General features: G+C 42.8%; 1 protein-coding gene across 1 annotated transcript in view; it reads right to left on the reverse strand.

Moving 5' to 3' along the window:
* Nucleotides 1–18,802, reverse strand: part of LOC118981940 (myomegalin) — a 35,142-nt gene that overhangs the window by 9,974 nt on the left and 6,366 nt on the right. Inside the window, exons 2-3 of the mRNA XM_037038814.1 lie at nucleotides 3,327–3,478; nucleotides 447–679 (exon numbers count right to left, since the gene is read on the reverse strand). Coding sequence (XP_036894709.1) covers nucleotides 447–679; nucleotides 3,327–3,427 — 334 coding nt within the window. The 5' untranslated portion in view covers nucleotides 3,428–3,478. The remainder of the gene's footprint in view (nucleotides 1–446; nucleotides 680–3,326; nucleotides 3,479–18,802) is intronic.

Consider the following 18,802-nt stretch of genomic DNA (forward strand, 5'->3'; position numbering starts at 1 on the left):
TTAGACCAATCGTGCAGCCTTCAGGGGCTGGTATTATTTGACTTATTTTTTTGGTTGACAAAACAGGAATAAAAAGAAATATAACCCTCTCCAGAGCTGGTAATAAACAGATATGAGTCAACCATGAACTAGGAATCGAAGACCCTTCTTTTCACAGCAACCAGTGGCCCTCGTTCTACTTCTCTTTATGCCAATACATTTCAGATAAATGCTGTCATCCCCAGTGATGCCTCCCGCCCCAGCGGACACATTCCGTGAGAGAGGCAGGAGCTGGCGATGATCACAGCATCCCCAACCCTGGGGGCTTCTCTGTCGCTCCCCACCAGCCAGTCCTGACTCTGCCAGGGCCCCAGACTGAGAAGTCACTTGTGGGTGGCTGTGGGCTCCTGTGAGCCTAGGTCCTTGGGAGGGACTGAAGGTCTTCCTGGGCCCTGGGGCCAGCTCACCTGCGCTGAATTTGTGGGCGAGGCTCTCTGCCAGCTCTCGCCCACTGGCCAGCTGCTCACGGAAGTGCTGCCCCACGGAGCGGTCCAGTTTACTGCTGCCGAGGAGCTCCTCAAAGTTCTTCACTGTGTTCTTGACATGCTGGACAAGGAGGGAGGAGACGGCCCCGCCGAGCCTCACCTTCTGCCGCAGGCGGGTCAACTCTCGAGCCTGATCTTGGATCAGGGAGTATTTCCTACAGTGGAAAGGAAACAGTAACGCCGGACAGGGGTGACTGATAGGTGGTGACACTTGAGAAGAAAGTACTGTGAGAATGTCACCCACAATCCCCCATGCTGAATTCCAGCATGCACTAGTGACATGAATGTGGTAAAGGGAATGAAGGAAGGAGAACAAAGCCTTCCTCCGTGTGAGATGCCCCTTCCGAAACTGTCTCCCCCCTGCCCCATACTTCTGAAAAGGGAACCAGGCTTTCTTCTGCAATTCTGCTTTAAAATCTGCTCCCAGTCCCTCTCTTCAGTTTATAATCCATCTCAGCACAGTGAACAAAGCCAGGTGTTAATTGGGAAAGTGTAAGGAAAATCATGGGAGAGAATCAAGATTCTGTTGGATTCCCTCATTTTTCCCCAGGACTTATTTTAATAATAATTATTGTGATAATAACTACTTTACAAGCTAACATGAAATGTTCAACCTCATGTTCCTTTTTCTATTAGGGATTTTTTTGCCCACTAAGGTCCATCACGCAATGCACACATTTCTTTACTAATCAAAATGACTGCCAGGTATGTAGCTATGTAAATGCTCAGGAAGACTCAGTGAATACTAGAACCAGCTCCTATACATGCCTGCATGACAGGAAAGTGACTTTACAGAAGTGTTGGGTGTCCATCCCTCAGTCATTCAACCAACACTTTTGGCCAATTAACCTGCTGTTGGGAGGAAGCTCTGGAAATCAAAACCACTGTAAACTTCATTGTTGGCAGTCTGTCCCTATGCACAGAAAACCTTAATGGTACTGGACTTGATTTAGGGAGTGTTCTGGACTCACCTACATTTAATAAAAAAGCATTAAGTAAGCATATGAAAAGACACTGAACATCGTATGTCATTATGAAATTGCAGATTGAAACAACAATGAGATACCAGTACACACCTGTTAGAATGGTTAAAATCCAAAACACTGATAACACCCAGTACTGGTGAGAATGTGGAGCAAAAGATACTCTTATTTATTGCTGGTGGGAATGCAAAATGCTACAGCCACTCTGAGAGATGGTTTTGTGGCTTCTCACAAAACTAAACATATTCTTACCATGTTATCCAGAAATCATACTCCTCAATGTTTATCCAAATGAGCTGAAATCTTACATCCACATAAAACCTGCACACGGTGTCTATAGCAGCTTTAGTCATCATTACCAAGCCTTGGAAGAAACCAAGATGTCCTTCGGGTGGTCGATGGATGAAAAAAGTGTGGTATGTTTTCAGAAAAATGGAATATTATTCAACACTAAAAAGAAATGAGCAGTCAAGCCACGAAAAGACCTGAGGGAGACTTAGACGCAGATGACTAAGTGAGAGAAACCAATCTGCAAAAGCTGCATATACACCTGTGTGACATTCTGGACAAGGGAAAACTATGGAGGCAATAAAAAGATCGGTGGTCGCCAGGGATTAGGAGGGAGGGAAGGAGGGGTAGGTAGGTGAGCACAGTGTATTTTTGGGGCAGTGAATGGTCACTTTGTCTTTATACTTTTGGTGGATTATACTTAATGGTGGATACGTGTCTTTATACTTTCGTCGAAACCCATAAAGTGCACTCCACCAAGAATGAACCCTAACGTAAACTACGCCACACATACAGGTCCAGGGCAGGGTGTTGGTAGTGGGGGAGGGGGCTATGCATGTGTGGGAGAGGGGAGGATGCAGGAACTCTTCATATTTTCCACTCAATTTTTCTCTGAACTTAAAACTTCTCCAAGATAAAGTCAACTTTTAACAAAAATAATCACAAGAATATAAATTGTAAAAATGTATTTGACAAAGTGGGTGTAGGCTTTGTGAACTGAGCGCCCAGGATTCTGTTATTTCTGCCAGTTCGATTAAGCGACTGTATCCGGGGGCCTGAGTGTTCTCAGTTCCGAAATGAGGACAGATGACTGACTCTAAGGCTATTTCAGCTCTAACATTATTCTCTGGGCCAGTGAAATTTAAGTGGTGCATGTCGGCAGTGACCCAGTGGAACACAAAGCAGAATTTTAATCGCCTCTGATCTGCCTCAACCACTAAGCAAGTTAGTGATGGTTTAGTATTTCCATAACTGGTGCCCACAGGTAACTGTGTAGTGAGTTAATCCTATATTATTTGAACACCTTTGAAAAGTAATAGGAGAGCAGCCATTCAGGATAGACCAATGAAAAATCCAGCCACCAGGCCATTATTTGGCAAATTTGTAAGGTTATTTTTAAAATTAAGCTCATCAAAAACACCACTTCAGAAACCAGGGACAGGAGCATCTGCAGAGAACAGAGTGGAGTTGAAGGAGCCTTTGTGCAAATCCCCCTTCTTGGGCTGGGACAGGTCAGCGTTGGCCAGAGAAACATCTCTGCCAACAGGAGGTTCTTGCGAGCCGCTGTCGATGCACGATGCACGGAAGTGACGCCACTCACAAGACTGGGAGATTTCCCTGAAATCTCAAGCACCCGCGAAGATCATATATTTGGTGAATACACGAGTTGTTAGTTAAAACCAAATTACTCTGAGTAATATAATGTAATGATAAAACCACTATAGCCTTTTCCCTAAGGAATTAGCAGGAAGGTCTAGCTGTGATGGCAGCAACTTGATTCTGACAGTGGAAGCCTCTGAAGGTCTCTTACCTGCTGTGGGACTCAGAGGAGGGTCCTGCTTCCTCCGGCCAAGCCTCCTGCCCGCTCCCTCCTCTCTCAGCAGCTCCCTTCCTCTCTAAGGGCTGATGCATCCCAGCCTTCAGTTGTAGTATTTTCTCAGGAAAAAACTCCCTTACTGCCTCCTTTGAAAAAAAGAAAAGGGATGGGAAAGAAATGTGTCTGGGTCTCCACAATGGCCAGGCTTTTCTCCAAAGCTACCGAGAGGTATCAAAACAAAACTGTGGTTTCATGAAATTGGGGTTTTAAAGAGAATCCTATAGGAGCATCAGATCACAAGAGCAGAATTACAAGGAAGAGCAAAGCCTACAATGTGCCCACGTGAAGGGCTCCCCTCAGCCATCATGACCCTGGTGACCTACTGGGCTGGAGGAAAGACACAACAAATGGGGGGGGTGGGGGGAGACACTGCCAACAGGAGGATGAGGGTGGCCTAGAGGCGTTTTAGAAGAAAAAGCAAGCAAACAGTGATGTCAACAAATGAAAACAAATGGGTTTTAAGCTGGGTTAAGGGATGGATATTTTTGCTACTTACCATTAGACAAAGTTCCCTGGGAGTATCCCTTCAGATATCAGAAAACCTTTTTTATCAGCCACAAGTTTTGAGAGTCGTGCAGTAGGAATAAAGTTTGAGATGGCGAACACCTAGTCAACAATTGTGCCACGGGAATGAGGAATGAGTCAGGGAGCCAGGTTTCCAGCGGTAATCGGGGAATGAGAAGGTGCAGGCAGCTACAGAACCGGAGGAGGCTCTGCCCTCTGGCGGCCAGCCCCGCTCAGCACAGGCCTGCCTGTCCCTGGGCTTCTCTACAACCCAGACCACCCCTCTCCACCAGCCAGTTTTAGGTACCCTTCGGCTGATACTACCAAGCGATATGTTTCTAAAGAAAAACCTAAGCGAATTAAGCTTCCTTTTGCTAGAAAACATCAAAACAATATTTTCTCAACACCTTTTATTTTCTTGAAGATAGTTTCAATGAAGATAATTCTTGTGGCTTTTCCTCAAAGAAGTTTTAAAAGCTTTATTACTCATTATTACTGTTTCTCTTTGGGAACTCTCCAAATTATACCCCAATAGCCTTTCAAGAGCATAGTGACCAAAAACTGAGTATAATGCTCTAATTTTGACTAATAAATTTAGCATAATGACATCTTATTTTCCATCCCATAATACTGCCTATATTCCACCGCAATGCTGGATTTCTTTTCCTCTCAGTAGGGAGCCACGCAGGGGTTTCATTTAACATGAAGTCAATGTCAACCTTCTAAACACCCCCCCTCCCCAAACTTTGCTACTTGTAGACGATTGGTTTTTGCATTGCTTTTTTAAAAACCCTCTATTCACATCATACTCTGCTAATACCTGTTTTGAATTTTATTGTGGCTCTGTAAGTTACTATCCACTTTATCAAAGTCCTTAAAATATTTTATGGCCTTGAGTGAATACTGAGTATTGAACGTGGTGCAAATGTGCACATCTAATAGATTTGTTTATTCTTTTATTCAGATCTTGAGAGAGTTACCTGGGCTGCCAAAAAGTCAGAAAAAGGCCCATGACAGAACCCAGTAAAATCTAGGCCATGAAGCCCTGGGCAGTACGGCTCACTTGGTTGGGCGCCGTCCCGTAAAGTGAAAGGTGGGGGTTTGGCACATGCCTGGGTTGCAGGTTCGGTCCCTGGTAGGGGCACAAAGGAGGCATTAGGCAATTGATGTCTCTCTCTCACATCCACGTTTCACACCTTAGCTTTCTCCCTCCCTTACCCTCTCTCTAAAAATCAATGATGTCTTTTTACAAATCTCATCCATGGAATGGAGGGCATCAGTGAAAAGTGCCGGCAGTTGTTCAGCGACACAACAGAGCCACTTGCATAGGGGAGTGGGAGGGGCCGCCTGACCTGGAGTCCCGCTTCGTGTTTTTGAAACCGCTGACATCACACACACACAAATCACTGTGGAGCTTTTGGTTTCGTCCTGATACACTTCATATTTCTCACACAATGCTAGGGCTTTACTCATGTTAGCTCCATTTGTCATGCATTTTATTTCAAAGTACATTGAAATCACACAGACATTGTTGTTGTTGTTATTATTTTGGACAGTAATTTTTTTACTCACTCACATTTTTAACCCATCTCGGCATTCTTTCCTTCATTCCCATGTTCCCCTTCGGGTCCCTGAACTTCGGCCTGAAAAGCTACCCTCACCTGTTGTTCAGTGCAGTTCGCCGCCTGCCTGGAAAGGCCTTTACTTTGAACGACAGTTTGTCAGGGGTTAAACTGTACATTGAAAATGATAGTGTTTTAGCCCTTTAATACTTAAAGTCATGTGAGTTTTTTCCTTCTGGATGCTTCCATGACTCTGTTTGCCTTTGACATTCGGTTTTACAGTCGTGTACTGGATGCAGTTCTCGTGTTTTCATCCTATTTGGAGCGGGCAGAGTTTCTTGGACATTTGGCTAGAATGCTCCTCAGTTATTTCTTTAATTGGCCATTACATGTTACAAAACTGCTTTCAACCCAATTCTCGTACCGGATGACACGAGACTCCAGACGCGTTTGGTGGCCCTTTACAACTTGCCCCGTGCTCCTTATTACTCTCCTCTCTGAGGTCCCTCTGCTTCGCCCTCTGCCAGCTGGGTATTTCATACCAGTTTACTTTTATGAAATGGGTATTTTAACTGTATTTTTCCATAACCATTTAGTCCCCCTTGTACTTATTTATCTTTTATTACCAATTCTTCTTCAGCTGTCCACACTGTCAAAACCCTGTACTTCAGTTTTAGAACTTTTATTTGATTTTTAAATCCCTGCTGTCTGGTGTTAACTTTTCACCCCCTTGCCTGCATCCTTGCACACCTACCCCACCCCGAGTGCTCGCTGCTGATACTGCAATGGCTCAGTCGGGGTGTAAGCCAGTTTCAGTGGTTTGTTGTTTCCCCTTTTTGCTCTTATTTCTTTGCATGCCTGGAAATGTGATTGAGTAACAGACCTGATGACGTGTGGAAAACTATGGAGGCTTTGGATAATGTGATCGGCTGGGTGCGATCACAGAGGGGCAGATGGCCTCAGTGCAGCCCGTGACTGAGCGTGACTGAACCCGTGGGAAGTCTCAGGCTGCACCTGGTTTTGCCCACATTCCTGGGCTATAGATCTTCAGGACTCCCATCTGAGAAGCACTTTCTCCTTGGAGGGTCTTGAACTTCAATTTAAGTGTAGCTCTTTTGCACCGTGGTACCACTGAAAACTGCTCTTTCAGCTGTACCCTGCTTGCCTTCTTAGCTTCTTGTCAGCATTTAGCTGAATTTGTAAATGCTTTGAGGGAAAAACATTTACCAAGTGTTCAGTTACTTCCTAATGCTCTCCAGGACCTGGACATTCCCTCCCCACCCCAAACCCCCTACCTCTTCACTCCTACCCCCCTGAGATTAAAGTGCTTTTTTTTTCTGACTCCCAGCAGCTGCCCTCTCCCCAGCTTCTCAGTCTCTTGCCCCTTGCCAAGAACAGGCAAGTGCCCTGAGGGGAAAAGGCAGTAAATCCTTTCATTCTAATGAGTTTCTCTCTGAAGCTGGTACTGTGGTGGATCCTAGCTGAATTGGTAACTTTCCAAGTACTCCAGACAGAATTCTTTTAAACCAGGCTTTATTTATTTGTTTTCAGGGTGAACGCTGGATTGCCACAGATAATCAATAACCGAAACAGAACATCTACAAATTCCAGGTAAATTCAATTTTCCTACTTTGATTTCTTAAGAACAACAGAAAAGAAGGTGTCATTGGTATATACTTGGATTTCTCTAATAATATTTGGGTGAATATGACTGGATATTAAAAGCACTTCTTAAAATTATGTGCAAAAGTTTGTCTGCCATGAGCTAAGCCATCGCGATGCCTTTCCAAGGTCCGAGAATTTGATGGAGTGGGATCCAGTCCCCTGTGGCAGTATCTCCTCTGTCCGCCAAGTCATCCTCAAAGCCATCAGATAACCAGCTGTCCAGAGGCTGGTCACTAATACTGGGGAGCAGAGGCCAACCAAACCATGTAACACTCTAACTTATTCTGGTGGATGTTGAGTGTCAGCAGTGGTGCAGTTAGAAGTAGAAACAGAAGACACAATACGAACAGCTTTCTTACAGCTCGGCTCCTCCGTGCTTCACCGTGGAATAACTTACTTAGTCCACTGAACACCCCTGAGCGGGTGTAGGCCGCCAGCACCCCTTGTCGCAGGGGAGAGCACTGAGGCCCTGAGAGGCTGAGCTCACTTTTGCACCAGTTGGTCCCTGCGATGCTGAGAGCCAGCTCTCAGACCCAGGCAGTTCACCTCCAGAGCCCTTGCTCTTGGCCCTCATGCTCGGTGATAAGAGAGACGACTTCACGAAGATTTGCCTCCCGACTTCTTGATCAAGCTCCAAGATTTTGAAGACAAAAATAAGATTAAAAGTAAGGCCTACAAAAACACTCAGGACTTTTCTTGGTAACTTCTAAAATATTTCACTGATTTTTATTTTAGAGAGAGAGGAAGGAAGAGAGGGAGAAAGAGAAACATCGATTTGTTGTTTCACCTATTTATGCATTCACTGGTTGGTTTTTGTATGTGCCCTGACTGGGGATCGAACCCGCAACTTTGGTGTACCGGGGAGATGCTCTAATCAACTGAGCTACCCAGCTAGGACGAGTTGTCGTAAGTTGGGCACGAAAAAGAATTGTAATTTTTGTGCAGGACTCAGTAAATCAGGGCCAGCTGGCCAAGTCCAGCCGGCCAAGTCCAGCCCGCAGCCTGTTTTTGTAAATAAGGTTTTATCGGCACACACCCATGCTTACTTTTTATGTAATATCTGTGATGGCTGTTTCTGCAGCACAGTGGCACTTGAGCAGCTGCCACAGAGACGAGATGGCCCACAGAGCCTAAAATATTTACTGTCCGGCTCTGCAGAAAATGTTGGCAGACCTCTTTACAGAAAAAGTGGATTGAAAACCTGAATTAAGGAATGTTGGAGTCCATAAATGGTATCAAAAGAGATTAAGTCACTTGCATGGTGAATTGTTTAGGTTCAGTGATTATGTCTGTCACTTACCTTTAAACGGTTCACAAAAACATAGGTAGATATAAACCATTCTGATTTCTAGCCCCATAGATTAGGGTTGACTATTTTGAAATTCACATATGAATATACTTTTTTGTGTGGTTGGCTTTTTTTCCCATGCAATATAATGTTTTTAGATGCGTCCATGCTGTCGAGTGTGTTATTCTGTCGTTTTTGTTTGTTTGTTTGTTTTTATAAAGATTTTTATTTATTTATTTATCTTTAGAGGGGAAGGAGAGGGAGAGAAACATCAATGTATGGTTGCCTTTCGTGCATCCCCTGCTGGGAGTTGGCCTGCTGGGAATCAGCCTGCAACCCAGGCATGTGCCCTGACTGGGAATCGAACTACGATCCTCTGGTTCACAGGTCCGCACTCAATCCACTGAGCTATACCAGCCAGGGCTATTCTGTCGTTTTTGATGAGTTTTGTTCCTGTGTGTTGTCCTATTGCTGTGGATGAGTGAGAGGGTCTTTTCTAGTTGTGGCTGTTGTGAAGGAAGATGCTATGAATATACTTGTACGATTCTTTTTGCAGACAGTGGAACTGCTGTGTTATGGGGTAGGTGTAAATTTAACTGTATGAGAAACTGCCCGTGCAATTTTACCTTCTCAACAGCAACAAGATATATGACAGCTAACCCACATTCTTGTGTTCTCTGTCTTTAAAATTTTACTCATTCTTGTGGGTGCATAAAGGTATCTAATTGTGGCTTTAATTCCTGTTTCCTTAATAAGTAATGATATTGAATGTCTTTTGTTATGTATTTTGCCCATTTAGAAATTCTCTTTTGTGAAGAAAACCTACATCAGTATCTTGCTCGTTTTTAATTATCTTGGCTTTTGTTAATTTCTAAAAGCTCTCTATATATTCAATATTACAGTAATTTTCAGATAAGAATATTAAAAGTATGTTCTCTCAGTCTGTGGCGTGCCTTTCTATTTCCATATGAATTTTGATGAAATCTAATTTCTTTATTTTTTCTTTTACTGTTAAAAGGCACCCTACTCTAAAATATCTCTCCCACTCTAAGATTGTGAATACATTTTCCTAAATTTTCTCTACAATCTTTACTGTTTTACTTTTCAGCTCTTAAATATACAGGGTCTGGAAGAAGTGAGGCGTGCTTGAGTGTGGTTGGTAGGGTAATAATATGGGTGTAATAATTTATAGTTTTAACTTGAACATTCCACCTAACATGTCATATGGCATGTTTGAGTATGATATTGTTATGTTACAGAATTATGTGCTTACGATCTTGTAATAGAATATTTTGTATTATTCTATTATAAGGAGCGTTATTTGTGCTGGGCTGTATATAATTCACCTCCTGGCCTCAGAACTATCCTAAACCACTATAGATTCCATGGCTTGTTTGCAGACCAGAAACCTCACCTTCCAGAAATTTTTATAACCTTTCATGTAAAAATATTCACAAGTTTTCTGCTCTGCTCTTTGGGACTACAGATTCTTGTGTTTCCATCCCTCATTCCTTTGCCCTCTCTTTTCTATCTTTTTATATTAGGGATTCATTATATATTCTGGAGACAGGGTCTTTGCCACGTATGTTTTTTGAGTATTTTCTGTCAGTCTATGACTTGCCTTTTCACTTAATGTCTACTGGGGTGAAGATTTTATAATATTGTTAAAGTCTAATTTATCACTTTTCTTTTTTACTTTTTTCTCTGTGTCATATTTAGGACATCTTTGCTTACCACCAAGTCACAGGGATATTCTCATGTATTTTCCCCCAAACTGTATAGTTTTAATTTGTGTGGCTTGGTTATGAGCCAACTCATATTAGCTTTCATTGACACTGTGAGGTAGGAACTGCAGTTTTTTCACTATGTAGACAATCAGTTGTTTCAGGGCTATTTGTTGAAATTATGCTCCTTTCCCATTTGAATTGTTACAGTATCTTTAAAAAAATAGCTTGACCATATAAGGTGGGTCTATTTCAGGTGTCTCAGTTCAGTTCCATTTATCTATATAGGTATCCTTTTACTGCTCCCATACTGTCTTGTTTACAGAAGTAACCAACTTATTCATAAGTTGTAGAGTCTTCCAGGTTTGACGTTTCCACAAAGCTTAATACATTTTGAAATATGCACATGGAGAAGTAGCCACCACGCAAATCAAGATATACTCTCACTTCATTGCACGTGCCCTCATCCGTTATGGCTGAGCCTTTAGCTAAAGATCCTCTGTTGAAGCTTCTGGAGGAAGTAAATCTCCAGCTACCTTCAGAGCCAAACTAGAGATAAAACATCTGCAACACTCAATAAGGCATCTAGATATTTTTTGGTCATAGAAATTTTTTTTCTGTTATTTATGACCATGAATACAATGTTTGATCTGCAATTTTCTGTTTTTTGCAGAGAAACGGAGTCTCACGGGAAGGCCCCTAACTTAGTGGGCTGATTGTTCAGTGAGGGGATGCAACTTAGAGGCTGAGGAAGAACTGATTTTTATTGTATAGAAAAGACGATGGGGAGATGCCGAGGAAAGGCACAGGAAAGAATGGGCTGGAACTAGAAAGTTGATTTTAGGGACTTGCAGTGCTTGTCAGATTTTGTAGAAAGAGGAGTTACGTGTTGCCTATCCAAGAAAGCAAAACTTCAGTGCAAACAACCAATATTTAAAAGCCATTTTATGGGGCTTTGTCATTTATATATCATCTTTTTTTCCCATCTTTGAAAAAAATGGTATTATATAAAGCAGCTTTCGTGTGCTAGTTATATAACTTTGGGAATGTGTAATTCAATTAAAAATATTAAAATTAAAATATTTGTTGGGAATGTCCTAGATTCATCTTAAGTTCCACCAAGAGTGCACCTGAAGTAAAGTAGGCCCAGCCTAGGCCCCGGCCTGCCTGGCTGAGGTGCTGTTCCTGGGTGTGTGTCGTTAACACTAGACGCTGCCTCCCCAGCCTAGTGGTTCTCGAATTTCCCCCATACATCAAAGTCCTCATTCAAAACCCGTCAGAAATTCCTTTGCTAAAGATTTTAAAATACGCATATTTCAAGTGCATTAAAAATAAATTTACCAGTTAACTCTTTGCAATTCATGAAAAACCTAGGGAGCGAAGTTCAAGTGTTACAGATTCAAGTGATGTGCAAAGGGCGGAGGGGTTGCGTCCTCATTGGTAGCCAGGCCAAGATTATCTGCTTTGGCCCCAACTGGAGGCAGACACCCAACTCACCTTTACCAGCACCAGGATGACCGGGTACCAACTCTTGCTTGTGGCTGTAGATGAGGAAATCTCAGAATTTCTTCCATGCACTTTGCTATTTCCACCCCTCCCTTTCTGTTTCTTCAAGACCGTTTTTGGGATCCTTACTGGACAGGACTGCTGCCTTTCTCCCGCGGTTCTCTCCCTGCCTCGATCCGGACGTTACTGCGCGTGGTGAGAACTAGACGCGACGTTACTGCGCAGTGGGTGCCCGGCAGCCCCAAGCTCGCTACGTGCGCCCGCGCGCACAGCGCTCCTGCATCCCGCAGCCTCCCGGCAAAGTGAATCCTGGCCACCCTGAGCTCGTCTGCAGGCCGCCTGGTGGCGTGCGGGGCCCCTGATCCGACCAGACCAGAGGGGCCCAGCCCTGCCCCTGGCCCTTCGCCTGGAAGAGGCTGGTTTAGACGGGTAAAGCCGAGGAGTCTCGGCGGGGGCCCAACCCCAGTGTCCCGAGATGAAAAGTCTCAAACCCTGAAGTCTTAATGGATCGAGGGTCGCGAGTTGAAACAGCCTCCTTACTTTCACTGGCGAGCCATTCGGCAAAATCAGAGACCAAGGAAGAGATTGAGCAGATCGAAGTTCGCAATTAGCCAGGGAGGATAAAGGATTTTTTAACTGCTTAGGATGTGGATTCTGAGAAAAAGACCGGCATCAAGTTGTTTTGGCCTGAGCCTGCAAAGGATGGAGTTTCCATCAACTAAGGAGGGGGAAATGCGGGCGTGGCAAATAGCGGAGGGTGGGGAGGTTGAGGGCGGGGTAAGAGCCAGCGTCCAGTTCAGGGCTGGGGAGCCTCGCTTGAGAGCGTGCACCAGCCCCGCCTGCTCCGGTCCGCTCCCCTCGGAGTCCCTCCTGAAGTTGGGGATCCCGATCTCAACCTAGGTGTCTCCACTCCCTCACCACCCCCTTCTCTCCACTCCAGGCCGCCTCGTGAAGGCGCGCCTCTAGGGCAGTGCTGAGGGCCCGTCGGAAAGGGACCACTTGCTCCGGTCTTGTGAACCTGGTGGCCTCGGGGCGCGTCCACTATCCCGTGGATGCTTGAACTTTGGTGTGGGCTTCTTTTGGAGGGAAAGCAAAGAGGAAATGACTTTCCGGGACAATACCTTAAAAGGGGGAGGTGACACCGGAAAGGATGGAACGGTGGTTTTTTTCAGAGGCCGGTGCAAGGATAGCTCTTGCTAGAAAGAGAAAAGAGGTGACTCTTGCAGTTTCCTGCTGGTAGTGGCCAGGATTTGGCGCTCTCACCACTGCGTTCTCGGGTTGGTTCCCGGTCAGCACGGTCTTAATTGCTGTGTTTTCTGTTGTGTTTTGCATTTTCTTAGCGCTGTCGTTCACTTTTCCAAAAACGGGATAGAAATAGGGTTGAGGATTAATCGAAGATACATTCTGGGAAGCGGAACTGCTGAGTGAATATAATATTCCCATACATCACTTTTAGTGAATTTTTTGTGGAATCTTCAGGGTTTCCACTTTGAGTGGTTGTTTGTTTTGTTAAATCATAAATGGGTGCTGGATTTTATCCCATGTTTTTTCTGCAACTATTTATATGATCATGTGGGTTTTATTCATTTTGTTTGTATGGTGTATCACATTTATTAATTTGTTGATATCATGCCAACCTTGCATCCCTAGAATAAATCCCACTTGATCATGTATTTTTAATGTATTGCTGAATCCTGTTTGCTGATATTTTGTTGAGGATTTTAGCATCTATGTTCATCAGGGATATTGGCCTGTAGTTTTCTTTCTTCATAGAATCTTTATCTGGTTTTGGAATTAGGATGATGCCGGTCTCCTAAAACAAGCTTGGGAGTCTTCCCTCCTGGAATCATTTGGAACAGTTCCAGAAGGAGAGGTGTTAGTTCTTTGAATGTTTGCTAAAATTCACCTGTGAAGCCATCCAGTCCAGGACTATTGTTTGTTGGGAAATTCTTTATTACTGCTTCAATTTCACTAGTGGTAACCTGTCTATTCAGATTCTCTGATTCTTCCTGGTTCAGTTTTGGAAGATTGTATGTTTGTAAAAATTTATCCATCTCTTCCAGAATGTCCAATTTGTTGGCATATAGTCATTCGTGATATTTTCTTACAATGCCTTCTATTTCTGTGGAGTCAGTTGTTACTTCTCCTTTGTGTCTGATTTTATTTATTTTGTTTCTCTTTCTTCTTTTCTTAATGAGTCTGGTTACAGGTTTGTCAATCTTGTTTATCCTTTCAAAGAACCAGGTCCAGATCTTTTGTATTGTTTTTTTTAGATTCTATTTCATTTACTTCTGCTCTGATCTTTATTATTTTCTTCCTTCTACTCACTTTGGATTTAATTTATAGTTCTTTTTCAAATTCCTTTAAGTGTAAAGTTAGATTATTTTTTCCTTGTAGCAGAATACAAAATAAATATCCAGAAATCTGCTGCATTTTTATACACCAATAATGAACTATTAGAAAGAGAAGCTAAGAAAACAGTCCCATTTGTGATTGTTCGAAAAACTACCTAGGAATAAATTTAACCAAGGATGTAAAAGAGCTGTAATTGGAAAATTATAAGACACTGAAGAAAGACATTGAAGGAGATACAAATAAGTGGAAGCTTATAGATAGGAAGAACTAACATCATTAAAATGTCCATACTACCCAAAGCAATCTATAGATTCAACACAATTCCTATCAAGATACTAGTGGTGTATTTCTCAGAACAAGAACAAATATTTCAAATATTTATACAGACCACAGAAGACCCCAAATAGCACAGCAATCTTGAGAAAGAAGAATAAAATTGGAAGGCCGTAGTAATCAAAACAGCATGGTATTGGCATAAAAACAGACATGTAAATCAATGGAACAGAATAGAGAGCCCAGAAATATGCCCACACCTTTATAGTTGGTTAATATTTGACAAAGGAGGCAAAAACATACAATTGGGTAAGAGTAGTCTATTCAATAAGTGGTGTTGAGAAAATTGGACAGATATGTTAAAAAGATGAAGCTAGATCACCTTCTTACACCATACACAAGAGTAAACTCAAAATGGATTAAAGACTTAAATGTTAGACTCAAAACCATAAAAATCCTAGAAGGCAACATAGGCAGTAAAATCTTGGACATTTCTCATAGCAATGTTTTCCCTCCTCATACAAGGGAAACAAAGAAAAAGTTAACAAATGAGACTACATCAAACAAAAAGTTTTTTGCACGCCAAAGGAAACCATCTACAAAATGAAAAGACAACCCCCTGAATGAGAAAACATGTTGGCCAATGATACATCAGACAAGGGGTTGAGATCCAAAATTTATAAAGAACTTATAAACTACCCCAAAAAACCCCACCAAACAATCCAATTTAAAAACAGGCAAAGGACCAGAATACACACTTCTTCAAAGACGACATATAGATGGCCGATAGACATGTGATAACACGTTCAACATCACTAATCACCAAAGAATTGCAAATTAAAACCACAATGAGATTATCACCTCACACTGTCAGAATGGCTCTCATCAATAAGTCAACAAATAACAAGTGTTGACAGAGACCTGGAGAGAAAGGAACCCTCATGCACTGTTGGTGGGAATACAGACTGGTGCAGACACTGTGAAAAGCAGTATGGAGTTACCACAAGAAATTAAAAATGGAACTGCCTTATGACTCAGCAATTCCACTTCTGGGGATTTATCAAAGTAACCAAAACCACTAATTCAAACAAAGGTATATAGCCCTATGTTCACTGCAGGGTTACTCGCAGTAGCCAAGATTTGGAAGCAGCCCAAGTGTCCATCAGTAGGTAAATGGATGAAAAAGATGTGGTACATTTACAGAATGGAATACTGCTTAACCATAAAAAGAAGGAAATCTTACCCTATGTGGCAGCATAATACCTAGAAAGTATCATGCTAAGTGAAATAAACCAGTCAGAGAAAGACAAGTACCATATGGTTTCACACATATGTGTGAAAGCAAAATGAACAAAATGAACAAGCCAAGTAGAGACAAACTCATAGATATCTGAGAGCATGCTGACAGCTATCATTGGGAGGGGGTGGGAGTGTGGGTTGGAGGGGTATAGAAATTGAGTAAAAAGGAAAAAAAAGAGAAACTCATGGGCATGAACAACAGTGTAGTGTGTACTGGGTTAGGGAGTAGAAGAGGGTATATAAGAAATAAATGGTGATGGAAAGAGACTTTACTTGGGGTGGTGAACACACAGTGCGATGTATAGATGATGTGTTGTGGAGTTGTGCACCTGAAACCTGTATAATTATGTTAATCAGTATCACTCCAATAAATTCATTGAAAGAAAAAATATATAATAAACTTACAATAAAATAAGACTCCCATATATGATAGCTGCGGCCTTCTGAATCATCCTAATAATTTCCACAGAGGAATGTTCAAACTTATTGCAAAAGTTGATGCAGATTCATTGTTCTACTTGCTCAATCATTTTGAATGTGGTGGCCACACAGTATCCAGGCTGACTCAACAGTGTCTACCACCCCCACTGACCAGTACAGTGAAGTAATCACTGTGCAGGCATGCACATTCCAGTCCTTTCTCCTTAACTGCCAAGTTACATAGGTGTTGTTCTTGTTTTATTAACAATGGTTGAACTTTTTCTAGACATACCTAATATAATGGACCAAAGATACACACCCCAAACTTTGACTTCATCTTCCCCCAACACTTAGAGGGAGTACAAAAAAATGATCAGTTATTTAGATATAATTTTAAACTTTATTTACCATCAACCAAATTTATCATAGTCAACTTCTCCATAGACTTTAAGTCCACAAGAGACAAACTGTAAGAACTGCCTCATATTTCAGCAGACTTGAATTCGGGGCTCTTTTTCTGTTCTCTGTTTTGGTGTTTAGGCTATACTTCCAGGTAAAAATTAGTCACAGTAAAAACGTAAGGCTGGCCTATATGCTTGCAGTGTTCTCACTGCAAGTGGTTCCAAAGCAGCATGGAAATGCAGGTGTTGCTTGCATGGACCTTGAGAAGGAACATATCTGTCAAGGACTCCTTGTGGTTGCTTAATGGGGCACAAGTTCATAACGAGTCTAGCAGCCTCTAGCAGAGGCCTCTCATGCGAGTCTAGCAGCCTCTAGCAGAGGCCTCTCATGCGTTCTGCACACAGGTAAAAGCCACCAACTGAGCTGCCAAACCTCCTGCAGTTACTGCTTAATTACTCAAACTTTATAAAGGAGTTCTTGGAATCCTGTTTTGACCAATGGACTGAGACCTGCTATGTCCAATCAGGGCTGTGCAGCTCTACCCTCATTTGCATCTTTACTAGCAGGGCCTTCCCACTTTCCCAGCCCTTAATACCTAATGGAGGAGCAAACACTTGTCACAAGGAATGATGCCCGGGGCTGCCCTGCTACAGCAAGCTGTAGTTCCTCCCCTGCATCTTTGTGGGTAGACTGGTGCCTTAGGTGGCCTTGTGGGCACCTAGTGGGCAAAATTCTTCCAAATTTTTGTTTGCTTCATGAACACTATAGATACCATTGTTTTATAGTTTTTCTGGTAACTTCATAATTTCCACTATTTCAAGGGTCAGTCTCTGTTGCCTGATGTGTCCACTGGTTCTCACACCCAAAGTCTAGTGTTTTTGTGTGTGTTCACTGAGTGCATATTACATATTGTATTTGAAAAAATAATCATGGTCTAAGATTTGAGACCCACAGTGAAGGCTTTCCTGCTAGGCACCTGGGGCATCTCTGCCCCTCCTCCTGCCACCATAACCTCTGCAGTACACATGCTGGGACCTTTTCAGCCGGAGCATACGCTGTGCAAGCGTCTCCCTGCTGCGTCTTGAGCTGTGCTCGTTCGTTCACCCTTACCCTGGGGTATGGAGATTTATCACTGGCTTGGGCTTCGATTCTGCTGCCTCCAGCACTTCCCAACTTGTTTCTGGGGTCCCTCCCTTCTGCCCAGTGATCTGGCCAGATCCCCCCTGTACCACTAATGTTATAGCAATTTGGGGTCCTACCTTTTTATAGAAATGTTCTGGTAGACTCCCTAACTTGCTCAGAGCCTGGTGTTTTATTTCTGCGCCATTAACAACAGGAGGCTGTCACACGTAATTTGCAAAATCGGGAAATGCCCATAGGAAAAGGAGGTTTCCATGCGTGCTAATGTCTCTGGGTTCCACTTCGTTTATACCTTAGCATGGTAATTCTTTATTGTTTAATTGTCCCATTGATGAGTTTAAGGATATGTTTTTCTATGTTTTATCCAACCTTGGTTTTCAGAAGGAGGGTTGATTTAAATATCCTTGTCACTATTACCGGAAATGTATTATCAACTTCTAAATATACTAAATACCTCAAGAAATATGCTTGTATTTTACTGCTACGGGTCTGACTTAAGCCTACGTTGCTGACACCACAGGATGGAGTACAAATCACAGTCCCACCATTGTGGAAACTGTCAAGTCGCTACAAATACAGACTTTATCACAGGAAATTACTACAGAACGTGCTTTCCTCTGCCAGTCTACCCTGGGCAACGAGCTCAAAGGCTGCAGTCTCCAAAGCCAACACTGTGTTTCCTGTGAATCCCCCAGCTGGCCACTCCATTCATGTTCAGACTTTACTTAGAAAAAAGAACCAGGTCACATCATTTGAAATCAAACATTCATTATTTTTATTATGTTGTTAAAGGTGTTGTAGACCGAAGCACATGTGCACAGAGATTTAAATAAACAGAAGCCAGGTCAGCACAGGAAAGTGGCTCTGTGGTCAAAAGAGTCGCGAGCACAAAAGTGTGAGGTTTACTTAGGATTTTGGGGAGGTGATGGAAAAATTCTCCGCCATTTTTTATCCTAGCGATGTTTTTGGTGGTTGCCGCGACCCTGCAGTGGAATAATCCTGAGATTCTTTCCAACTGCCAGATGGCTTGGACGGAGAGAACCCCGGAAGCGAATTTCTAGCACTCCTGCACATCCTGAGGCCCCCACGACGGGTCCATACACTATCTAATGCTGAATCTGGGACTGGCCATTGCGAATGTTTCCTATCTGAATGGTCATCTCACTTTCTGCTTCAAAATGATATCCAGAAATTATGGCTTAGGGCCACATTCTCAATGTTTAAGTGGAAAATAGTCTCCAAAAACACCAGACACAATAAAATACTTCCCAG

The sequence above is a fragment of the Sturnira hondurensis genome, unplaced genomic scaffold, assembly GCF_014824575.4.
Source record: "Sturnira hondurensis isolate 20B ecotype Veracruz unplaced genomic scaffold, ASM1482457v3 Scaffold0024822, whole genome shotgun sequence".
NCBI classification, from domain to species: domain Eukaryota; kingdom Metazoa; phylum Chordata; class Mammalia; order Chiroptera; family Phyllostomidae; genus Sturnira; species Sturnira hondurensis.